This window comes from Bombina bombina, chromosome 1 (genome assembly GCF_027579735.1).
Source record: "Bombina bombina isolate aBomBom1 chromosome 1, aBomBom1.pri, whole genome shotgun sequence".
NCBI lineage: Eukaryota > Metazoa > Chordata > Amphibia > Anura > Bombinatoridae > Bombina > Bombina bombina.
Genome location: NC_069499.1, coordinates 834,234,572 through 834,261,529, shown reverse-complemented (window position 1 = coordinate 834,261,529; position 26,958 = coordinate 834,234,572). Strand labels below are relative to the sequence as shown.

Below are 26,958 nucleotides of genomic sequence, written 5' to 3'. Positions count from 1 at the left end.
ACTGCGCATTAGTGGTGCGAAAATGAGGCTCTGCCTATGACTAGAAAAGGCCCCCAGTGAAAAAGGTGTCCAATACAGTGCCTGCCGTTTTTTTTAATAAAATTCCCAAGATTAAAATAACTCTCCAAAGTTATAAACCAATAAATATGCTTATAAAGTAATCGTTTTGGCCCAGAAAAATGTCTACCAGTCTTTAAAGCCCTTGTGAAGCCCTTTTATTCTTATATTGAAAATTAAGAAAATGGCTTACCGGATCCCATAGGGAAAATGACAGCTTCCAGCATTAACAAGTCTTGTTAGAAATGTGTCATACCTCAAGCAGCCAAAGTCTGCTCACTGTTTCCCCCAACTGAAGTTAATTCCTCTCAACAGTCCTGTGTGGAAACAGCCATCGATTTTAGTAACGGTTGCTAAAATCATTTTCCTCTTACAAACAGAAATCTTCATCTCTTTTCTGTTTCAGAGTAAATAGTACATACCAGCACTATTTTAAAATAACAAACTCTTGATAGAAGAATAAAAACTACATTTAAACACCAAAAAACTCTGAGCCATCTCCGTGGAGATGTTGCCTGTGCAACGGCAAAGAGAATGACTGGGGAAGGCGGAGCCTAGGAGGGATCATGTGACCAGCTTTGCTGGGCTCTTTGCCATTTCCTGTTGGGGAAGAGAATATCCCACAAGTAAGGATGACGCCGTGGACCGGACACACCTATGTTGGAGAAATAGGCTCTTTTACCTGTAACAAAAAATACAAACAACCCCCCAACAGTAAACCCCCACCCACACAACCAAACCCCCCAAATAAAATCCTATCTAAATAAACCTAAGCTCCCCATTGCCCTGAAAAGGGCATTTGGATGGGCATTGCTCTTAAAAGGGCATTTAGCTCTTTTTCAGCCCAAACCCTAATCTAAAAATAAAACCCACCCAATAAACCCTTAAAAAAACCTAACACTAACCCCGAAGATCCACTTACAGTTTTTGAAGACCGGACATTCATCCTCAACGAAGCCGCGAGAAGTCTTCATCCAAGCGCCAAGAAATCCTCAACGAAGCCGGGAGAAGTCTTCATCCAAGCGGCAAGAAGTGGTCCTCCAGACGGCATCTTCTATCTTCATCCTTCCGACGCGGAGCGGCTCCATCTTCAAGACATCCGGTGCAGAGCATCCTCTTCTTTCGAAAGCTATCGAAGAATGAAGGTTCCTTAAAGGGACGTCATCCAAGATGGTGTCCCTTGAATTCCGATTGGCTGATAGAATTCTATCAGCCAATCGGAATTAAAGTTGAAAAAATCCTATTGGCTGACGCAATCAACCAATAGGATTGAGCTTCAATCCTATTGACTGATCCAATCAGCCAATAGGATTGAGCTTGCATTCTATTGGCTGTTCCAATCATTTATTATATATTAAAGTTAGTGGGTGTTAGGGTTAGACTTAGGGTTAGGTTTAGGGGTTAATAACTTTAGTATAGTGGCAGCTATTTTGGGGCAGCAGATTAGGGGTTAATAATATTTAACTAGTTTTAGCGATGCGGAAGTGCGGCGGTTTAGGGGTTAATATGTTTATTATAGTGGAGGTGATGTCCGGAGCGGCAGATTAGGGGTTAATAATTTTATTATAGTATTTGCGATGCGGGAGGGCCTGGGTTTAGGGGTTAATAAGTAGTTTATGGGTGTTAGTGTACTTTGTAACACTTTAGTTATGAGTTTTATGCTACAGCTTTGTAGCGCAAAACCCATAACTACTGACTTTCAGTTTACGGTATGGATCTTGTAGTTATAGGCTGTACCGCTCACTTTTTGGCTGGACAGGCAAACTCGAATACCAGCACTATGGAAGTCTTATTGAAAAAGGACTTTTTGAAAGCTGCGGTAGTTACGTTGCGTTACAGCCAAAAAAGTGTGCGTTACAGATATATACTCGTAATACCAGCGGTAGTGAAAAAGAGTCATAAAGCTGCTTTTTCACCATAACGCAAAACTTGTAATCTAGCCGATAAATAGTTGTATTTACATGAACAATAAAGATCAATTTTTCAGTCATATTACAAAGGGTTAAATAAATATCATAAAAAGCAAGGAATAGTATTTTTTGTTAAAGGGACACTGAACCCACATTTTTTTCTTTCGTGATTCAGATAGAGCATGCAATTTTAAGCAACTTTCTAATTTACTCCTATTAAGTAAGTTTAGATGCCGGCCCATTTTTGGTGAACAACCTGGGTTGTTCTTGCTGATTGGTGGATAAATTCCCCCACCAATAAACAACCAAAAATTGGCTGGCTCCTTAGCTTAGATGCCTTCTTTTTCAAATAAAGATAGCAAGAGAACGAAGAAAATCGATAATAGGAGTAAATTAGAAAGTTGCTTAAAATTGCATGCTCTATCTGAATCACGAAAGAAAAAAATTGGGTTCAGTGTCGCTTTAAAGAGTGTATTTCATATGTATTGTAAAAAAAAAAAAAAGGATACTCATGTGTTAAATAAATCTATTTAAATCTAAAGAAAGAAAAAAACACACAAAAAACTCAAACAATATACATAGATTAAAAATATTTTGAAACAAAATAGACCAGGGGCTGTGAGCTGTGTTAAGACTAGCAGAAGTCATGCTAGAAATTAGTTGTAACACAGTTACTATATATCATAAATGTACCTAATCTAATACCTTCTAACCATTTTAAACTATGTAGGGACCGGTCTTTATAACAATACCACTGACCAACATTTTCTACCAGAGAGTAACAAAGTCACGTAGTTGGAAAGATGAAATATCAATGCCAATATTTGTAATGACCAATGTAATTTTTACATCACCCACACTTATAAAGCCCGAGCCCTATGCTCTCTATCCCAATAATAATAATAATAATAATAATCTTTTAACCTTTTAACGCCGTTATGCCGTTCTATTACGTCATAATTACACTGGGCTTTAAAGCCGTTATGACGGAATAGAACGTCATAGCCAACGGCTGTCCTGAAGCCTACTGTGCTTCTCAGATTTGATTGCGGTTATAGGGACGCCCCCCAGACCCGATCCAATAATTGAAATCTCACGATTGTGTGCACGATCGCATGATTTTAATTTGTTTACATCAGAACAGTTGTTCCGATGTAGACACTTTAACCCTGGTAGGAAAGGATTAAACAGGCTTTTTTTGTAGTCAGGGCATTTACCAATTGAGCTACCTCACCGGCCACATTATGATCATATAATAAAAGGAAGGATTTGTGGCAAAGCTGTACGAGTATTTGGAAAAAAAAAACATAATTTATGTAAGAACTAACCTGATAAATTAATTTCTTTCATATTGGCAAGAGTCCATGAGCTAGTGACGTATGGGATATACAATCTTACCAGGAGGGACAAAGTTTCCCAAACCTCAAAATGCCTATAAATACACCCCTCACCACACCCACAATTCAGTTTAATGAATAGCCAAGAAGCGGGTGACAAAGAAAGGAGTAAAAAGCATCAACAAAGAAATTTGGAAATAATTGTGCTTTATACAAAAAATCATAACCACCACAAAAAAGGGTGGGCCTCATGGACTCTTACCAATATGAAAGAAATTAATTTATCAGGTAAGTTCTTACATAAATTATGTTTTCTTTCATGTAATTGGCAAGAGTCCATGAGGTAGTGACATATGGGATAGCAATACCCAAGATGTGGAACTCCACGCAAGAGTCACTAGAGAGGGAGGGATAAAAATAAAAACAGCCATTTTTCGCTGAAAAAAATAATCCACAACCCAAAATCTAAGTTAATTCTCATAAAATGAAAGGAAAAAACTTAAAGGGACAGTCTACACCAGAATTTGTATTGTTTTAAAAGAGGGATAATCCCTTTATTACCCATTCCCCAGTTTTGCATAACAACACAGTTATAATAATATACTTTATTATTATAACTGTGTATCTAAGCCTCTGCAAACTGCCCCTTTATTTCAGTTCTTTTGACAGATTTGTAGTTTAGCCAATCAGTGCCTGCTCCCAGATAACTTCACGTGCACAAGCACAGTGTTATCTATATGAAATACGTGAACTAACACCCTCTAGTGGTGAAAAACTGTTAAAATGCATTCTGAAAAGAGCTGGCCTTCAAGGTCTAAGAAATTAGCATATGAACCTCCTAGGTTAAGTTTTCAACTAAGAATACCAAGAGAACAAAGCAAAATTGGTGATAAAAGTAAATTGGAAAATTGTTTAAAATTACATGCTCTATCTGAATCATGAAAGTTTATTTTGGCCTAGACTGTCCCTTTAAAACATAAGCAGAAGAATCAAACTGAATCAGCTGCCTGAAAAACTTTTCTACCAAAAAACTGCTTCTGAAGAAGCGGATACATCAAAACGGTAGAATCTAGTAAATGTATGCAAAGAAGAACAGGTTACTGCTTTGCAAATCTGAACAACTGAAGCTTCATTCTTAAAAGCCCACGAAGTGGAGACTAATCAAGTAGAATGAGCTGTAATTCTCTGAGGCGGGGCTTGACTCGACCCCAAATAAGCTGAATGAATCAAATGCTTTAACCACGAAGCCAAGGAAATTGCAGAAGCCTTCTGACATTTCCTAGAACCAGAAAAGATAACAAATAGACTAGAAGTCTTCCTGAAATCTTTAGTAGCTTCAACATAATATTTCAAAGCTCTTACCACATCCAAAGAATGTAAGGATTTCTCCAAAGAATTTTTAGGATTAGGACACAAGGAAGGGACAACAATTTCTCTATTAATGTTGTTAGAATTCATAACCTTAGGTAAGAATTTAAATGAAGTCTGCAAAACCGCCTTAACCTGATGAAAAAAATCAGAAAAGGAGATTCACAAGAAAGAGCAGATAATTCAGAAACTCTTCTAGCAGAAGAGATGGCCAAAAGGAACAACACTTTCCAAGAAAGTATTTTAATGTCCAAAGAGAGCATAGGCTCAAATGGAGGAGGCTGTAAAGCCTTCAAAACCAAAATAAGACTCCAAGGAGGAGGGATTGATTTAATGACAGGTTTGATAGAAACCAAAGCCTGTACAAAACAGTGAATATCAGGAAGCTTATCAATCTTTCTGTGAAATGAGGCAGAAAGAGCAGAGATTTGTCCCTTCAAGGGACTTGCAGACAAAACCTTTATTTAAACCATCCTGAAGAAACTGTAAAAATCTAGGAATTCTGAAAGAATGCCAAGTGAACTTATGAGAAGAACACCATGCAAATAAGTCTTCCAAACTGGATAATAAATCTTTCTAAAAATAGATTTACGAGCCTGTAACATAGTATTAATCACTGAGTCAGAGAAACCTCTATGACTAAGCACTAATCGTTTAATTTCCATACCTTCAAATTTAATGATTTGAAAACCTGATGGAAAAACGGACCTTGAGACAGAAAATTTGACCTTAATGGAAGAGGTCCGAACAAGATCCGCATATCAAAACCTGTGAGGCCATGCTGGAACTACCAGCAATACAAATGACTGTTCCATTATGATTATGGATATCACTCTTGGAAGAAGAACTAGAGGTTGGAAAATATAAGCAGGCTGGTAGCACCAAGAAAGTGTCAAAGCATCCACTGCTTCCGCCTGAAGATCCCTGGACCTGGACAGGTACCTGGGAAGTTTTCTTGTTTAGATGAGAAGCCATCAGATCTATTTCTGAAAGACCCCACATCTGAACAATCTGAGAAAACACATCTGGATGGAGAGACCACTCTCCTGGATGTAAAGTCTGACGGTTGAAATAATCCGCTTCCCAATTGTCTACACCTGGAATATGTACCACAGAAATTAGAAAAGAGTTGTATTTCGCCCAAAAAAGTATTAGAGATACTTCTTTCATAGCTAGGGGACTGTGAGTCCCACCCTGATGATTGACATATGCCACAGCTGTGATATTGTCTGTCTTTAAAGCAATTGAATGGTCTTCTCTTCAACAGAGGCCAAGCCTGAAGAGCCCTGAAAATTGCACGGAGTTCCAAATATTTATTGGTAATCTCGCCTCTTGAGATTTCCAAACCCCTTGTGCTGTCAGAGATCCCCAAACAGCTCCCCAACCTGAAAAGACTTGCATCTATTGTGATCACAGTCCAGGTTGGACGAACCAAAGAGACCCCTAGAACTATACGATGGTGATCTAACCACCAAGTCAGAGATAGTTGAATATTGGGATTTAAGGATATTAATTGTGATATCCTAGTATAATCCCTGCACCACTGATTCAGCATACAAATCTGGAGAGGTCTCATATGAAAACGAGCAAAGGGAATAGAGTCCGATGCTGCAGTCATGAGACCTAAAACTTCCATGCACATAGCTACTGAAGGAAATAATAGAGACTGAAGGTTCCGACAAGCTGAACGCAATTTTAATTGTCTCTTGTCTGTTAGAGACAGAGACATGGACACAATCTATCTGGAAACCTAAAAAGGTGACCCTTGTCTGAGGAATTAAGGAACTTTCTGGTAAATTGATCCTCCAACCATGTCTTTGAAGAAACAACAGAAGTTGATTCGTATGAGATTCTGCATAATGTAAAGACTGAGCAAGTACCAAGATATCGTCCAAATAAGGAAACACAGAGAACCTTTGAAAAGATTCCTAGAGCAACAAATTGGTAATGCTTGTCTAAAAAAGAGAATCTCAGAAACTTATAATAATCTGGATGAAACAGAATATGAAGATATGCATCCTGTAAGTCTATTGTGGGCATAGAATGCCCTTGCTGAACGAAAGGCAGAATAGACCTTATAGTCACCATTCTGAAAGATGGTACTCTTACATGTCAATTCAAAATTTTTACATCCAAAACTGGTCTGAATGAATTTTCTTTCTTTGGGACAATGAATAGTTTTGAATAAAACCCCAGACCCCATTCCTGAAACGGAACTGGCATGATTACCCCAGATAACTCCAGGTCTGAAACACACTTCAGGAAAGTCTGAGCCTTTACTGAGATTGCTGGAATGTGTGAGAGAAAAAAAAAACTTCTCACAGGCGGTCTTACTCTGAATCCTATTCTGTATCCCTGAGAAACAATATTCTGAATCTAAGGATTTTGGACCGAATTGATCCAAACAACTTAGAAAAATCTTAATCTGCCCCCTACCAGGGCTGGCTTTGATCTCTTAAATGGCTTGAATTTATTCCAATTTGAAGAAGGCTTCCAATTGGAAACATATTCCTTGGGGAAGAGTTAGGTTTATGTTCCTTATTAGAAGCTTAAGATTTACCCTTAGAACTTAATCTTGAGGCAAAAAAAACTCCCTTCCCCACAGTAACAGTATTGAATCCAACTGTGAACCAAATAATGTATTACCTTGGAAGGAAAGAAATAGAAATCTGGACTTAGAAATCATATCAGCATTCCAAGATTTAAGCCACAAAGCTCTTCTAGCTAAAATAGCTAAAGACATAGATTTAACATCAATTTTGATAATATAAAAAAATGGCATCACAAATGAAATTATTAGCATGTTGAATCAAGTTAACAATGCTAGACAAATCACGATCCTATACTTGTTGCGCTAAAGTTTCCAACCAAAAAGGTGAAGCAGGTGCAACATCAGCCAAAGAAATTGCAGGCCTAAGAAAAGGACCTGAAAATTAAATAACTTTCCTTAGATAAGATACAAGTTTCCTATCTGAAGGATCTTTAAAATAAATACTATTTTCCATAGGAATAGTAGTACGTTTAGCAAGAGTAGAGATAGCCCCATCAACTTTGGGGATCTTTTCCCAAAACTCCAATCTAACTGCTGGCAAAGGATACAATTTTTTAAACCTTAAAGAAGGAATAAAAGAAGTACCAGGCCTCTTCCATTCCTTAGAAATCATATCAGAAATAGCATCAGGAACTGGGAAAACCTCTGAAATAACCACGGGAGGTTTAAAAACAGAATTTAAATGTTTACTAGCTTTAAAATCAAGAGGACTAGTCTCCTCAATATCCAATATAATCAACACTTCTTCAACAAAGAACGAATGTACTCCATTTTAAATAAATAAGTAGATTTGTTAGTGTCAATATCTAATGAAGGATCTTCTGAATCAGATAGATCCTCATCAGAGAAGGATAATTCAATATGTTGTCGGTCATTTGAAATTTCATCAACTTTATGAGAAGTTTAAAAAAGACCTTTACATTATTAGAAGGCGGGATGGCAGACAAAGCCTTCTAAATAGAATCAGAAAAATATTCTTATAAACTCACAGGTATATCTTGTACGTTAGATGTTAAAAGAATAGCAACAGGCAATGCATTATTACTGATGGACATATTCTCTGCATGTAAAAGTTTATCATGATAACTTATTACAAACCACAGCTGGAGATATAATCTCCATAACATTACAATAAATGTACTTAGCTTTGGTAGAACTGATATCAGTCAGTGTTTTCTGAGACAGGAACAGTTTGAGACATCTTGCAAAATGAAAGAGAAAAAACAACATATAAAGCAAAATCATCAATTTCCTTATATGGCAGTTTCAGGAATGGGAAAAAAATGCAACAGCATAGCCCCCTGATAGAGAAAAAAGGCAAGAGGCATATAGGAAATGGGGTTTAACTTATGAAAATATTTGGCGCCAAGAATGACGCACAAACAAACTGAATTTTTTTTTGGCGCTAACAACATCTGGAAATGACACACTCGCGTCATTGAAGACGCAACCTTGTGAAAGGACTCAGCGTCGACAAAGATGCCGGAAATGACGCATTTGCGTCATCGAACGTAATTTCGCGCCCAAAAAATCTTGCTCCAAAAATGACGCAATATAGTTTGGCATTTTGCGCCCTCGCGAGCCTAATTCTGCCCGCGAATTTAAAATGACATTCAATTGTAAAAAAGACTATACCCCAGGTAAGAAATACATTTTCCTAAAAAAATGCATTTCACAGATATGAAACTGGCAGTCTGCAAAAGGAAATATACTGAAACCTGAATCATGGCAAATATAAGTACTGTACAATACATATATTTAGAACTTTATATAAATACATAAAGTGCCAAACCATAGCTGAGAGTGTCTTAAGTAAATGAAAACTTACTTAGCAAAAGACACCCATCCACATATAGCAGATAGCCAAACCAGTACTGAAACGGTTATCAGTAGAGGTAATGGAATATGAGAGTATATTGTCGATCTGAAAAGGGAGGTAGGAGATTAATCTCTACGACCGATAAAAGAGAACCTATGAAACAGATCCCTGTGAGGAAATCCATTGCATTCAATAGGTGATACTCCCTTCACATCCCTCTGACATTCACAGTACTCTGAGAGGAATCAGGCTTCAAAAATGCTGAGAAGTGCATATCAACGTAGAAATCTTAGCACAAACTTACTTCACCACCTCCATAGGAGGCAAAGTTGGTAAAACTGAATTGTGGGTGTGGTGAGGCATTTTGAGGTTTGGGAAACTTTGCCCCTCCTGGTAGGATTGTATATCCCATACGTCACTAGCTCATGGACTCTTGCCAATTACATGAAAGAAATTCTGTTTACTTCTAGCTTCCTTAGAGAAGCTTGCCCTACTTCATTACGTATATAAATATCCCCAACAAAGGTGGCAATTTTGTTTTCAGTTCTAAACCGCATTCTTAACCACATTGTCTTCTAAGCTTAATGCACTACTTGTTCATTTAGGCAAATTTGTTACACTTTTAAGTCTACTCACCTGAATGTTAACATTAAAATACTGCTGAACAACAGACTGCAGAGAAGACTGGATGGGAAAGATAACATGAGGCACTTTTTCTTGTGTCTTTTCGGGGAAGGACAAAACCATATGACCAAGGTTTGAGCAGTTCACACTGAAGATACAAGAGGAAGATGATAATTATTTTTTTCTACATGAGCCTATAAAACATCTTAAATCATTAAGACATTAGATTTTGGTACTTAGGGGGCAATTGAGAATTAGCAAACTTTCCCCCAAGCCACGAATATAACATAGGTCTACTAATTCATTTGTTATCACTACAATTATACCTGCTATATTAACTTTTTTTCATGAGATTGGAAAGAACTGGCAAAACTTAAAGTGGAAATAGTCTGCACACTTATAGCTCCACACTTTGCTCTTAAATAAGCAGCTATTCTGTAGAAAGTTATTTAATTATTTGCATTGTCAGAACATTTCAGATATATATTCTTAATATTACATAACACTAAGCCAAAGGTTCTTTCAAGCATCTTGCTCACATAGGCCCAAGTGAGTCTCTTGTTGTGAGGACACAACAAGAGGTATTTCATCTTGACTGACCAACAAATTAACAAAGAAACTACTTTTGTAGTAGTTATTTTCAGACATACAGTATATAAACACAATTAATACAAACTTGTAAGGCAACATGGATCCATGCGTTCTGCAACTGCAGGCTCCAACATGTCATTAGCAGGCAAATCTAAGAAAATCTCACTGCTTACAGGGACATATCAAGCAACCTATAACTTTCTTACTACCTTGGGCAGATGGTAGACTTACATACATTAAAGGGGCAGTAAAAGTCAAAAACTAAATTTATGCTTACCTGATAAATTAGATTCTTTCATGGTGGTGTGAGTCCACGAGCCATTACACTTGAGATTTAAGTAGGAGGAAGCAAAGATACCCAACATACCAAGAGCTTTCAATCCCTCCTACTTCCCTGTTTATCATAGTCTAATCTATAGCAAATAAAGGAGAAAGTTGCAAAATAACTTATTTTGCATGCGTGTTAAGCCTGTGTAATCAAAACATCCAAATTGCATGAGGATTCACGTATTCAGCATAGAAGTCAAAGGAGAGGACAAATAGAAAAAAAAAACACTAAAACCCTAATGTGTTCCGCAAAGCCCGTGACGTATTCTCCTTGAAAAGTGTACATGAAAATGTGAATATTTATTTTTGCAAAAATGTTTTCATAACAGAATATGTTCTATTTATTTCTAAATAAATATTTCTCTATATATGTGATGATTTTTGGACTGATATCTATTTATAGCAAGATATGTATATGGATATATATACCTGTGTGTATGTATATATATATATATATATATATATATATATATTGAGATCTATTTGAAATATCTCTTTGAAAATCCCTCATTGTTTAATGTTCATAAGATTGCAACGTAAAATATTTTTCTTTATCTCCATTGTTAAACATATCTATACATATAAATCCATGTTTCTCTATGTATGTGTATGTATGTCAATGTAAAATCCCTTTGTCTGCTTTTTTTATCTAATCATTTTTAATAACTGTAATATATTTTTGAAGTGTTTCATGAAACTTTTATGTTGTGCAAAACTGTTAGCTACAGCTCTTCGAGTGTGGAAAGGATTATTGCATAATAAATGAATGCGTGCGCGCAGTTGCGATTTTTGAAGCCTTTTAATAGCTGTGCTATAGAAATTGATTGCAAAAAAAACATATCACACGGAAAATTCATAATGCGCGAAATGTAATCTTGCCCTTAATATGTCAAAATTGTATAAGAGTCTTTCTTTAGATTGTATTTTTTTGGGACACAGAGAAGGAACTGCAATCTCTTGATTGATTGATGTTTTCCTGAGACATTACTTTAGGAAGGACATTTTACAGAGAGTACAAAAGTACCTCCTTATCCCGATGAAAAAAGGATAACGAGACTCACACAAAGAAGAAAATTCAGAAGCTCTTCTGGCAGAAGCAAATTTGTAAAATAAACAATACCTTCCAAGACAGAAGCTGAATGTCTAAATTGTGCATGGGTTCAAAAGAAGTAGCTTGTAAAAACCTTCAAAACCAAGTTAAGGTTCAAAGAAGGAGTGATTGGTTTAGCAAACAAATGAAAATGCTGAAATTTGGCCCACAGACTCTTATTCAACTCTTGTAGAAAAAAACAAGAATTCTTCTAGTGAACTGGCTTTCTAGCTTGAAAAAAAGAGTTAATAACAGCATCTGAAATTCTCTGTATTTGAAAATTAAGCATTCAATTTTCAAGCTGAGTTCTTAGATTTTGAAGAAAAAAGGACCCTGCAAAAAGATCTTGAAGCAAAGGAAGCGTCTAAGGAGGAAAACTGGACATCTGGCTTCAGGGCCAAGCTGGGGCAATCAGAATTACTGAGCAGAGCTCATGCTTGAGTCGAGTTACAACCTTTGGAAGAAGTACAACTGGTAGAAAAAATAACCAAGGGAATGCTAGAGCATCTACTAGTTCTGCTTGTGGATCTCTGGATTTGGCAAATATCTGGGAAACTTGAGATTTAAGTGGGAGGCCATAAAATCTACTCACTGTCTGATTAAAAAAAACTCCTAATGCAGAGACCATTCTTCGGAATGAAGAGATTGTCTACTGAGGAAATCTGCTTCCCAATTGTTCAACCCTTAAAAATGAATTTCAGAAATTGTGCAAAGGCTGCATTCTGTCAGTCAAAAAAAAAAAACCCTCTTTCATTACTAGAGAACTGTGAGTTCTCCCTTGATGATTAATATATGTCACAACCATGACATTGTCTGACTAGAAAATAACTCTGGAAAACTTTGAAGAAAAAAACAGTAGCATGTTGGTATGAGAAATTGCAAAGTTAAGATGAAACCTAAACCAAACTATCATCCAGGTAAGGGGCTATTGAAATACCCTGAGCTCTGATCACTGACATCCGAGCTTCCAAGACCCTTGAAAATATTCTGGGTGCTGATCTTGAAAAGCAAATCTGAGAAACTAAACAAGATCCAAGAGAATATGGATATGTAGGTATGTGTCCCTTAAATCTATTGTTGACATAAATTGGCTCTGTTGGATGAGTGGTAAAATGGGTTTTAAAGGGCTAGATATGTGTGAACATTCTCTCTTTTTTTTTTGTACAATAAAAAGATAGGAATGAAAACACTGACCTCCTTCCAAATCTGCCAATAACTGGCCAATCACACCATAAGTTACAGATCCTGAACACATTGGAAAAAAGCCTTTTCTGGGTTATAGGGGACATGAGATGGAAGACACCTTCACCGAGGAAGTCTTGACTAGAAACCTATTCTCTATCCCTGGGATATTATGTTTATAACCCATGGATCCTCAATTGATTAAACCTTGTGAAAGAGATGAACGCAATCCAGTTGAGGGGTCGAACCTTCATGCTTATTTAGAGGAGGAAGAGGGCCTTTTGATCTGCGTTGATCCAGTTTGATTTCGGTTTACAGAGAGTTCTGGAAAACGTGTACTCTTGAGAGATGGATGAGGATCTTTTGTTCCTTGACTGATGAAAGGGAAAAAAAATGTCCAATAGGTTTATATTTTCCTTAGGACTTCTATCCTAAATAAGAAGCCCCTTTGCCACCGGTAGCAGTGGAAATTATAGCATCTAGTCCAGGGCCAAATAAAATATTTCTTTAGAAACCATGTCTGCAGATCCTTCAGAAGTGGCAGCTGCAGCTACACAAGCAGTACCTACAGCTAGATTAAACATAAAACCTGCTTAATGAAAAGTCTAACTTCCTGTCCTTTTGATGTCTAAAATATGTGCTATTTTCTAGGGAATTGTATGTTTAGCCAACATAGAAATAGCACCATCTGCATTAGTGATAGATCAACATTGTCTGAAGACAAAATAAATATTATTTTATACTTGGTAAGCGGATTAAAAGGAGTTTCAGGCTTAGACCATTTCATTAGAAATGATTTTTTATAGATTGTTTAGCCTTGTGGCAAAAAGAAAAAAAAAACTCACTTCCCTGCAGCGCTGTTATTACGGGTTAACAGACAAGAAGTGAGCGTAGAGCAAAATTGAGCTCCACACTGTACTCCAATACCAGCGCTGCTTAAGTGAGCGGTGAGCTGGTTATACGTGCTTGTGCACGATTTCCCCATAGACATCAATGGGGAGAGCCGGCTGAGAAAAAGTCTAACACCTGCAAAAAAAGCAGCGTAAAACACAGTAATGCAGCCCCATTGATTCCTATGGGGAAACACATTTTATGTTTACACCTAACACCCTAACATGAACCCCGAGTCTAAACACCCCTAATCTTACACTTATTAACCCCTAATCTGCCACCCCCAACATCGCCACCACCTACATTATACTTATTAACCCCTAATCTGCCGCTCCGGACTTCTGCCGGCTTCGTTGAGGACATCTTGCCGCTTGGGTGAAGACTTCTCCCGGTAAGTGAATCTTCGGGGGTTAGTTAGGATTTTTTAAGGTTGTATTGGGTGGGTTTTATTTTGTTCTTGCTCATGCTGTCATTCACAGTCTGTAAAAAAATTGAAGAGTTAAAACACGTTGGGAAGAAGCGCTAAGCGTCTATCTCCACACTGCCTTGAATGCACTCGATCCCGTCTGATCTCGGAAGATCCTGCCCCTCTTTCTGCCTGCCTGTCTTTACAAAAGATAATTATCTTTAATACAATGGACATCTGATTTTAAGTAATTGCAAGATACAGTTGTTTCAAAGAATATTGCTACTATCAATAAATATGAAGCATGCTTCACTGCTTTAAAAATAAAAAAAAGCCTACCGCACCTGGTTTTCCCAGGCGGTCTCCCATCCAGGTACTGACCAGGCCTGGCCCTGCTTAACTTCCGAGATCAGACGGGATCGGTTGCATTCAAGGCAGTGTGGAGGTAGACACTTTTAAGGTTGTATTGGGTGGGTTTTATTTTGTTCTTGTTCATGCTGTCATTCACAGTCTGTAAAAAATTGCTTAGATTTTTTTAGTTAGGGTTTTATTTGGGGGGTTGGCTGTGTGGGTGGGTGGTGGGTTTTACTGTTGGGGGGGTTGTTTGTATTTATTTTTCAGGTAAAAGAGCTGATTTCTTTGGGGCAATGCCCCGCAAAAGGCCCTTTTAAGGGCTATTGAGAGTTTAGTTTAAGCTATGTTTTTTTTTTATTTTGGCGGGCTTTCTTTATTTTGATAGGGCTATTAGATTAGGTGTAATTAGTTTAAATATCTTGTAATTTGTTTTTTATTTTCTGTAATTTAGTGGATTTTTTTGTAATTTAGCTAATTGTATTTAATTGATTTAATTGTATTTAATTTAGGTAAGTTATTTAATTGTAGTGTAAGGTTAGGTGTTAGTGAGAGAGTAATACAGAGATTCTACACTCAGACTCTTGGCTTATCCCAAAGGTGATGTAACCTCGAAAAGATATCACCTTAATAGAAAACAGAAACAAAAAAGGGGGGTGGGATAGGGCTTATTCAGCTGCGAGTCTTGAAAAATAGAGTTGGTATATATATTCCCAAGATTCTCTATATGTTCTTATATAATCTTGATATGGGTCCCTAATTAGGGTTCTCATACTTTTGGAATCTTATAATATCTAACTAAGTGTTAGTTGTGGATTCTGGTTATAAAGGTTTGTTTGTCTTAGTCCTATAATCTTACTTACTGTTTGTGGTAAATAGTGATTTGAAATGCAAGGTAGAAGTAGAAAGCAGGCACTGCAACGAGGTTTCCATATGATAAAAAATATGTCCTTTATTGAGAAAACAAGTTAAAAAATTCCCAGCTACAAACGCTGGATTACACGCAGAAAAAGACAATGGCAGGAGTGTGTGAGAGACACTGTTTGCTGTCTGACTAGTTTCGCGTCCCTCTTGGACGCTTATTCATAGACTATGCGTGTATTTTCTTATATTTTAATCATTTAGTGGTGATGTTTTGTTTAATAGATTGTGATTTTAACTTATGCTTATTTTTCGTGAATAGCGTGAAGGAATATATCCTAACTATAACTATAGCCCTTAAGGAAGAGAGATTAAATACTACACATATGTTAAAATTAATCTAGTTACACTATGTTGGGATTGTAATAGGAAGCACACTTTTTCCTTAAGGGCTATAGTTATAGTTAGGATATATTCCTTCACGCTATTCACGAAAAATAAGCATAAGTTCAAATCACAATCTATTAAACAAAACATCACCACTAAATGATTAAAATATAAGAAAATACACGCAATACAATTATACCACTAAGAAACATATATTTTTCATGCAAAACACATAAATATGAAAATAAAATACGGAGTAAAATTAAATGAGTTTCGTAACAACACTCTATATATATTTTCCGTAATCATAATTGGTGTATTACAACTTTCTCTTTCTTTTTGAACAAATGTATCGCAACTACCACAGTGGAATACTATAACAAATAATATGCACATATGTAAGATTATCCTCTAACACTGTTACAATAAGAAAACAAAGAAACAATTTTCAAGGAGGAGGAATATAAACAAAACACACACCTATTGGTCAAAAATAGGATCCAATCAGGAGGATGAACACGCTATTTAAAATCGGACTGAACAGCACACAAGCATCTTGATAAAGGCCCCAGGCTGAAACGCGTAGAGATTGCTTACAGATATCCGATATTCACTGAAACTGTAACCCAGCTGGTGAAAGGCATTTTGGTGTTTGTGCTGGCTAGGGCAGGTACATCGAGCTGTATCCTAAAATAGGAGTAGACTCCATATGTATAATTCCTGCCCCAGGACCCAGTAACTGCTCCAGCCTTAATCACAAGCTAAGGGTAATATCGATACGAAGGAAATTATAATAACACGCTTTCGAAAAAACCTCAAGGATTACAATTTGACCCGGATACAAAACCAAGAGCAACACAGCTCAGGAGAAGAAACAAAGTTATTCCACAACCAACTGACTGGCCGGTCATACATTTGGACTGAGGATTTCTGGACACGGACATTGTATCAAGGTTACCCTAAGTAATAGACATTTTAACACAGAGCACTGTCATAAGGGAATCGTAGCAAAATCTGTGAATAAGATCACATACCACTGTGAAAATTATGTTTGTAAAACAAAGTTGTAACCAATCTTAAAGATTTGCAATTACTATATGTCCGCAATTACACTATAAAACAGATATAGAGTTAATTATACAACCAAAAAACCCTGTTTGCAACATTATAATAATATAAATCATGAGAGAGACACAGACACGATCACGTGATACATCCCTGTGAAACAAAGTAACAAACTGTTTTAAACGTAACGTCACAATTGTAAGTTTTTACTTAATTACAACTGGAGCAAAAATACACCAGATAGTTGGTAATTGTACCACATGTGTATAAATTTGAAATGATGTTTTAAATATATATCTAGATGCCGGCATCAATCTGTTATATTCTATATTGTATATAAATTATTGCTAGTACTTTCTCTGTGCAGGAATAAATCTATTTTTTTACCAGAAACTCTAGAACAAGTTCTCTAATTTCATTTTTACTCTCATTTTTTAAGTTTATTTTTCACTGGTACGTTTTAAGATAAATAAACCATTTCAAATCACTATTTACCACAAACAGTAAGTAAGATTATAGGACTAAGACAAACAAACCTTTATAACCAGAATCCACAACTAACACTTAGTTAGATATTATAAGATTCCAAAAGTATGAGAACCCTAATTAGGGACCATATCAAGATTATATAAGAACATATAGAGAATCTTGGGAATATATATACCAACTCTATTTTTCAAGACTCGCAGCTGAATAAGCGCTATCCCACCCCCTTTTTTGTTAGTGTAACTTAGGTTAGGTTTTATTTTACAGGTAAATTTGTATTTATTTTAGCTAGGTAGTTAGTAAATAGTTAATAACTATTTAGTACCTATTCTACCTAGTTAAAATAAATACAAACTTGCCTGTAAAATAAAAAATAAACCCTAAACTATTAGTTATATTGTAGCTAGCTTATGGTTTATTTTATAGGTAAGTATTTAGTTTTAAATAGGAATAATTTAGGTAATGATATGAATTTTATTTAGATTTAATTTAATTATATTTAAGTTAGGGGGGGTTAGGGTCAGACTTAGGTTTAAAGGGTTAATAAATTTAGAATCGTGACGGGGACGGCAGATTAGGGGTTAATAAGTATAATGTAGGTGGCGGCGATGTTGGGGGCAGCAGATTAGGGGTTAATAGGTATAATGTAGGTGGCGGCAATGTCCGGAGCAGCAGATTAGGGGTTAATAATATTTAACTAGTGTTTGCGAGGCGGGAGTGCGGCAGTTTAGGGGTTAATATGTTTATGATAGTGGCGGCTATGTCCGGAGCGTCTGATTAGGGGTTAATAATTTAATTTTAGTGTTTGCGATGCGGGAGGGCCTCGGTTTAGGGGTTAATAGGTAGTTTATGGGTGTTAGTGTACTTTTTAGAACTTTAGTTATGAGTTTTATGCTACAGCTTTGTAGCATAAAACTCATAACTACTGACTTTAGTAGTTAGACAAACTCGTAATACCGGCGTTATGCAAGTCCCATTAAAAAAAGCCTTTACAAAATTTACGTAAGTTGGTTTGCGGTAAGGCCAAAAAAGTGTGTGGTGCCCCTAAACCTGCAAGACTCGTAATAACAGCAGGCGTAAAAAAGCAGCATTAGGACCTGTTAACGCTGCTTTTTCACCTTACCGCAAAACTCGTAACCTAGCCGAAAGTTTGACAGATTTAAACTTTTGTAGGATCTTGAATACCAAGATTTGTAAAACCTCCAATAAAAGGAGTGCACAAATTTAACCATAAAGATAAAGGATGAAGAGTCAGTAGTCTTGATCAGTATTATTATCCTGATCATTTGATATGTTTGCCATTAGAAGAAAGATCAGAACAGTCTAGATCTGATTCTTTATATAAATCATGGTGCTTTTTGCTACTGACAGAAATGATAGAAATTTCTTATGGATCTTGGATCATTAGGAGTATGCTTGTGCTTACTTAGGAGATACATTGCCGTCAAAACTTCAGTAATAGTTTAAAGTACAGATTATTTTCAACCTGGTGCAAGTTATTTATTACCAAAACTTCATAGATAAAAAATATTTGCCTGTTGTCTTTGCCGGCAATTTACAGGAGTAAGCAGCCTTATTTGTATGGCCGCCCCATTATCCCAATTGTGAAGGATTGTTGAATGTTTTCAGAAGACTTCTACTGTGGTGCAGTTTATACTATTGTCGCGCCGAGCCACTCTAGCTGTTACTAGGGACGCGGCCCTTGCTGCTCGTTGCCTAGGGGGGAGTCGGCTCCTGTCTGCGTGCGGCGTTGATGTCATCACCGCACACTCCCTCCTTCCTGATGCCGGTCTGTATTCCTCCTGTGGTGTGAACCCTGCAGCTATGTAAGTAATTCACTTACATTCACCTGTGCCCAAGTATAGGTGCTAATTTATGTTTTCCTTGTTGTTTATGTTGCTATATTGCTGGATTGATATACTGCTGCTGAACTCTGCTTGCCTGACCATTCTGCATGTTAACCCCTTAATTGCTAGATCGATATACTGCTGCTGATCTCTGCTTGTCTGACCACTCTGCTTGATTAACCCTTATTGTTCTGGATTTCCTCTCCGTTGCCAAACCCTGCCTGTCTGACCATTCTTTTGGTATACCCTGGACTGCTTTACCGTTGCAAAACCCTGCCTGCCTGACCGTTCTAGTGGTTTACCCTTGGACTGCTTTACCATTGCTAAACCCTGCCTGCCTGACCATCCTAGTGGTTTACCCTTGGACTGCTCTGACTCCCTGCCTGTTGCCGCCGAAGACTACCCTGCCTGTGGTGAGTGCCACTTACCTCAACTTTCTCTGCTCTGGGATATTCCCTATCATTCCGGCTCGACACCGGTATAAGAAGACTACTGGCCGAATTCAAAAGTGTGCAGGAAGAGGAGCGCTAAAAAAGCTAAGATAGCTAAAAAAAGCTAAAGGTAGGAAATATAGGATTTATTACATTAAAAATGATTAAAAGATATACAAAATATAATGGCAATTGAATTTGCACATATTACCCCTCACATGGATTGATAATTATTATTATTATTATCGGTTATTTGTAGAGCGCCAACAGATTCTGCAGCGCTATAAACAAAGGGGGAGTACAACAAAACAATTATAGGGATCAAATGGGTAGAGGGCCCTGCCAAGAGTTGCACTGTTGTAGTCAGCTCTTAAGAAGGTGATCTACAAACAGCTGGACTCTTAGGCTTACATGCTAAGGGGGATAGCAATGGAGAAGTGGAACTGGTATAAAGTAAGATAAAAAGATATGCTGATAAAATGCAGTATTGCTTATAACAAAAGCACTAACAACAATAATATAAACAATTGTGACCAGTGCGTCTATGTATTATGCTGAGACACGCATGCACGATCTGCGTTCTTTATATACCATTAGTGGAACTGGAAAAGTGTCCTATAAAGTCCAATATAATCCAAGATAAAGTAATTGCAAAAAATCTCCTGTTGCGCAGAGATTTTTTGGTGTACACCTATTTTCTAATTTTTTTGGACACATAATCTCATTTAATTTTTTGGACACATAATCCACTTATATTTTTGATTTGGATATTTTTTTGGACACATTTTGTAACACATTTTTTTGTAACACATATTTTGGAACAATTAATTTTGGAACACTGTTCCAAAACAGTGTTCCAAAATTAATTGTTCCAAAATATGTGTTACAAAAAAATGTGTTACAAAATGTGTCCAAAAAAATATCCAAATCAAAAATATAAGTGGATTATGTGTCCAAAAAATTAAATGAGATTATGTGTCCAAAAAAATTAGAAAATAGGTGTACACCAAAAAATGAATAAAAACAGAATTTATGCTTACCTGATAAATTTCTCTCTCTTACGGTGTATCCAGTCCACGGATTCATCCTTACTTGTGGGATATTCTCAATCCCTACAGGAAGTGGCAAAGAGAGCACACAACAGAGCTGCCTATATAGCTCCCCTCAGGCTCCGCCCCCCAGTCATTCGACCAACATTTAGGAGAAAAAGGAGAACCATAGTGTGCAGTGGTGACTGTAGTTTTACAAAAAATAAATTTGAACCTGACTTAATTGCCAGGGCGGGCCGTGGACTGGATACACCGTAAGAGAAAGAAATTTATCAGGTAAGCATAAATTCTGTTTTCTCTTACATTGGTGTATCCAGTCCACGGATTTATCCTTACTTGTGGGAACCAATACCAAAGCTTTAGGACACGGATGAAGGGAGGGAACAAGTCAGGTAACCTAAACGGAAGGCACCACTACTTGCAAAACCTTTCTCCCAAAAAAATAGCCTCCGAAGAAGCAAAAGTATCAAATTGTAAAATTTGGTAAAAGTATGCAGTGAAGACCAAGTCGCTGCTTTACAAATCTGTTCAACAGAAGCCTAATTCTTGAAAGCCCCTGTGGAAGCCACAGCTCTGATGGAAAGAGCTGTAATTCGTTCAGGAGGCTGCTGTCCAGCAGTCTCATAAGTCAATCAGATAATGCTTTTCAGCCAAAAGGAAAGAGAGGAAGCGATAGTTTTTTGACCTCTCCTCTTACCAGAATAGACAACAAACAAGGATGACGTGTGTCTAAAATTCTATTTAAAAGCAACTAAAGATTTCAAAGCACGAACCACATCAAGATTGTGTAACAGCCGTTCCACATCAAGATTGTGTAACAGCCATTCCTTCTAGAAACTGAATTAGGACACAGAGAAGGAACAATGATTTCCTGGTTAATATTCTTATTAGAAACCACTTTCGGAAGGAAACCAGGCTTTGTACGCAAAACAACCTTATCTGCATGAAACACCAGATAGGGTGAATTACACTGCAAAGCAGATAATTCTGTAACTGTTCGAGCAGAAGAAATAGTTACCAAAAACAAAACTTTCCAAGATAACCACTTAATATCTATGGAATGTAAAGGTTCAAACGGAACCCCTTGAAGGACAGAAGGAACTAAATTTAGACTCCATGGAGGAGCCACAGGTTTATAGACAGGCTTGATTCTGACTAAAGCCTATGCAAACGCTTGAACGTCTGGTACTTCCGCCAGACGCCTGTGAAACAGAATAGATAGAGCAGATATCTGTCCCTTTAAGGAACTAGCTGACAATCCTTTCTCCAATCCTTCTTGGAGAAATGAAAAAATCCTAGGAATCCTAATCTTACTCCACGAGTAACCCTTGGATTCACACCAACAAAGATATTTCCGCCATATCTTATGGTAAATGTTCCTGGTGACAGGTTTTCTAGCCTGGATCAAAATATCTATAACTGATCCAGAGAACCCACGCTTAGATAGAATTAAGCGTTCAATCTCCAAGCAGTCAGCTGCAGAGAACTAGATTTGGATGCTTGAATGGACCTTGAATTAGAAGATCCTGCCTCGATGGCAGTGTCCATGGTGGAACAGATGACATGTCCACTAGGTCTGCATACCAAGTCCTGCGTGGCCACGCAGGCGCTATCAAAATTACCGAAGCCTTCTCCTGTTTGATTCTGGCTACCAGACGAGGGAGAAGGGGAAACGGTGGAAAAACATAAGACATATTGAAGGACCAAGGCGCTACTAGAGCATCTATCAATGCCGCCTTGGGGTCCCTGGACCTGGATCCGTAAAGAGAAAGTTTGGTGTTCTGACGGGACGCCATCAGATCCAACTCTGGAATGCCCCAAAGCTGAGTTAGCTGAGCAAAAACCTCCGGGTGGAGTTCCCACTCCCCCGGGTGAAAGGTCTGACGACTCAGAAAATCCGCCTCCCAGTTGTCTATTCCTGGGATGTGAATCGCAGATAGGTGGCAGGAGTGATCCTCCGCCCATTTGATGATCTTGGATACTTCCTTCATCGCTAGGGAACGCTTTGTTCCTCCCTGATGATTGATGTACGCTACAGTCGTGATGTTGTCCGACTGAAACCTGATGAACCTGGCCTCCGCTAGTTGAGGCTATGCCTGGAGCATGTTGAATATCGCTCTCAGTTCCAAAATGTTTATCGGGAGAAGAGACCCTTCCCGAGACCATAGGCCCTGAGCTTTCAGGGAGTCCCAGACCGCACCCCAGCCTAACAGACTGGAATCGGTCCTGACAATAATCCACTCTGGTCTGCGGAAGCACATTCCCTGAGACAGGTGATCCTGAGACAACCACCAGAGAAGATAATCTCTGGTTTTCTCGTCCATTTGTATCTAAGGAGACAATCTGCATAATCCCCATTCCACAGTTTGAGCATGCACAGCTGCAGTGGTCTGAGATGAATTCTGGCAAAGGGAACAACGTCCATTGCCGCAACCATTACCCCGATTACCTCCATGCACTGAGCCACAGAAGGCCGAGGAACAGAATGAAGAACTTGGCAAGTAGTTAAAAGTTTTAACTTCCTGAACTCCGTCAGAAATATTTTCATCTCTACCGAGTCTATTAGCGTTCCCAGGAAGGGAACCCTTGTGAGCGGGGGCAGAGAACTTTTTTCGACATTCACCTTCTACCCGTGAGACCTTAGAAAGGCCAGAACTATTTCTGTATGAGCCTTGACTCTTTGAAAAGACGACGCCAGAATTAATATGTCGTCCAGATAAGGTGCTACTGCAATGCCCCGCGGTCTTAGTACCGCTAGAATGGACCCTAGCACCTTTGTGAAAATTCTTGTCCAGAAAGGCGAACCTTAGGAACTGATGGTGATCTTTGTGGATAGGAATATGTAGGTACGCATCCTTTAAATCCACGGTAGACATATATTGATCTTCCTGGATCAATGGTAAGATTGTCCGAATAGTTTCCATTTTGAATGATGGAACTCTGAGGAATTTGTTTAGAATTTTTAAATCCAGGATTGGCCTGAAAGTTCCTTCCTTTTTGGGAACTACAAACAGGTTTGAGTAAAAACCCAGTCCTTGCTCTGCAGTTGGAACTGGGTGTATCACTCCCATCTTTAGAAGATCTTCTACACAGCGTAAGAACGCCTGTTTCTTTGTCTGGTCTGAAGACAAACGAGAAATGTGGAACCTTCCCCTTGGGGGAGAGTCTTCGAATTCTAGAAGATACCCTTGAGCAACAATTTCTAATGCCCAGGGATCTGGAACATCTCTTGCCTAAGCGTGAGCAAGAGAGAAAGTCTGCCCCCTACTAGATCCGGTCCCGGAGCGGGGCTACCCTTTCATGCTGTCTTGGTAGCAGCAGCAGGCTTCTTGGCCTGTTTACCCTTGTTCCAGCCCTACAAAGGCTTTTATGTTGCTTTGGGCTGGGAAACGTTACCCTCTTGCTTTGCGGTTGCAGAGGTTGAATCAGGTCCGCTCCTGAAGTTGCGAAAGGAGCGCAAATTAGCCGTAAAAGATCTATCTTGTGGAAGGGCATGGCCCTTTCCTGATATTAAGTAATTTTTGTTTTGGACGACACGTCAGCCGACCATGATTTGAGCCAGAGCGCTCTTCGCGCCACAATGGCAAAACCAGAATTTTTCGCCGCTAATTTAGTTAATTGTAAAGCGGCATCTGTAATGAAAGAATTAACCAACTTTAGAGCATGAATTCTATCCATGACTTCGTCATATGAAGTCTCCCTCTGAAGCGACTCCTCCAGCGCCTCAACCAAAAAGCCGCTGCAGTAGTTACAGGAATAATGCAGGCAATTGGTTGAAGGAGGATACCTTGTTGAACAAATATTTTCTTTAGTAACCCTTCTAATTTGTTATCCATAGGATCTTTGAAAACACAACTGTCTTCTATTGGTATAGTTGTGCGCTTAGCTAGTGTTGAAACTGCTCCCTCTACCTTAGGGACCGCCTGCCACGCGTCCCGCCTGGGGTCAGTTATGGGGAACATTTTCTTAAAGATAGGGGGGGGAACAAAAGGTACGCCTGGTCTCTCCCACTCCCTAGTCACAATATCCGCCACCCTCTTAGGGATCGGAAACGCATCAGTGTATACTGGGACTTCTAAAAACTTGTCCATTTTACACAATTTTTCTGGGACCACCATAGGGTCACAATCAACCAGCGTAGCTAAAACCTCCTTAAGAAGTATGCGGAGGTGTTCCAGCTTAAATTTAAACGCTAAGAAATCTGATTCTGCCCGCTGAGAAATTTTACCTGCGTCACAAATTTCTCCCTCAGACAGTACATCCCTCACCGCCACGTCAGAGGGTTGTGAGGGTACAACAGATAAATTATCCAAAACTTCTGATTGCTCATCCTCTGTTCTTAAAACTGAGCTATCATGCTTTTTAGGAAAAACAGGCAGTTTGGATAGAAATGCTGCAAGGGAATTATTGCTAATTGTTGCAATGTAATAGGGGCCAATGCGCTAGAGGTACTAGGCATCGCTTGCGCGGGCGTAACTGGTGTCGACACATGGGGAGAGGAAGGAGGGCTATCCTCATTACCTTCCGTTAAAGAATCATCTTGGGCCACATTTTTAAGTGTCACTGCATGGTCTTTAAAATGTTTGGATATGTTAGCACACTTTAAACACAAATGTAAAAGGGGGGACCGCCATGGCTTTTAAACACACAAAACAAAGTCTATCTGTAGGCTCAGACATGTTAAACAGACTTAGACAGCACTCAAATACAGTAAAATAAATTTTTTGAAAAAACAGTACTGTGCCTTTAAATAATAAAAAGCGCATACTTTTTTACTAAACCTCCAAAAATCATCCAATCTTTATGAAAATTTCACCATATGATCCTAATGCTTTGAAATGATTGCACAGTAAATTTCAAGTCAATTAACCCCCTACCGCCCAAACCAGAGCAAATTAACCATGCCACAGCCTTTGCTGTGTCCTACCTTCCTTGGGGATTAGTTTTGATCGAAAATAAACCTCTCTGAAGTCCTCAAGTAATCTTTGGACCCTTCACATGTATCTGCATGAAGCTGTTTGTAAAATCAACTGCGCAACTGAAGCGCGAAATTTAGGCCCCCTCAATCTTCCCTCAGGAGTTTGTGGGGCCTTCCCAAGCCAAAATAGGTGTCTAAATATATGCCATGCGGAATAAAACCCCAAAAAGTGTTTTAAATGCAATATAAAACTTGTATAATGTCAGATTATCTTAAAAAATAATCGATTGCCCCTTAACAGTGTCCACCAGTGTTTTGAGCCCTTACAAATAAGCCTTCCTTCTATACTAAGTCTCAGAATATGGCTTACCTTTCCCACATGGGGATTCTGTCAGTCTTCTAGCATTACTAAGTCTTGACTAGAAAAAATGACTGAAACATACCTTAAAGCAGTTAAGCCTGCAAACTGTTCCCCCCAACTGAAGTTTTCCTGTACTCAACAGTCCTGCGTGGGAACAGCAATGGATTTTAGTTACAAGGTGCTAAAATCATTTTCCTCTCAGCAGAATCTTCATCATTTTCTGCCTCAGAGTAAATAGTACAAACCGGCACTATTTTAAAATAACTAACTTTTGATTGAAGAAATAAAAAACTACAAACTAACACCACATTCCCTTTACACTCCCGTGGAGATGCTACTTATTAGAGCAGCAAAGAGAATGACTGGGGGGGCGGAGCCTGAGGGGAGCCAATATAGGCAGCTCTGCTGTGTGCTCTCTTTGCCACTTCCTGTAGGGATTGAGAATATCCCACAAGTAAGGATGAATCCGTGGACTGGATACACCAATGTAAGAGAAATTAGATGAATAAAAATACATTTAAAAATTAAAAACAGAAACAATCCAATATAATATACAGTGAAAATCTTCAATGTGGTATGTAGTAATCTTCTAAAAAGTGAAGGACGATCTCCTATAAAAGATAGACATAGTGCAATATCGCTAACAATATCGATATCGAATAGGTGATATGCTTACCAAAATAGGAACCTGAGCCGTTTAAACCAGAGATGTCTACGCGTTTCGGTCTTCAACAAGACCTTTCTCCAGACTGGTCTTGAGAAAGGTCTTGTTGAAGACCAAAACTTGTAGACATCTCTGGTTTAAACGGCTCAGGTTCCAATTTTGGTAAGCATATCACCTATTCGAATCACATTGAAGATTTTTTACTGTATATTATATTGGATATTTTTTTGGACACATTTTGTAACACATATTTTTAGAAGACATATCTTTTGGAACAATTCATTTTGGAACACTGTTTTGGAATATTAGTCCTCTGCACAACAGGAGATTTTTTGTAATTACTTTTTCTTGGATTATATTGGACTTTTTAGGACACTTTTCCAGT

General features: G+C 38.2%; 1 protein-coding gene and 1 non-coding gene across 2 annotated transcripts in view; both read right to left on the bottom strand.

The window, feature by feature from the left end:
• The window catches only part of LOC128661248 (uncharacterized), a 223,109-nt gene that overhangs the window by 32,153 nt on the left and 163,998 nt on the right, over positions 1 to 26,958 (bottom strand). Inside the window, exon 5 of the mRNA XM_053715528.1 lies at positions 9,679 to 9,814. Within this exon, the coding sequence (XP_053571503.1) occupies positions 9,679 to 9,814 (136 nt within the window). The remainder of the gene's footprint in view (positions 1 to 9,678; positions 9,815 to 26,958) is intronic.
• Positions 14,486 to 14,604, bottom strand: LOC128646355 (5S ribosomal RNA). Its single transcript, XR_008400297.1, has one exon. It is a non-coding gene; the product is annotated as a 5S ribosomal RNA (ribosomal RNA).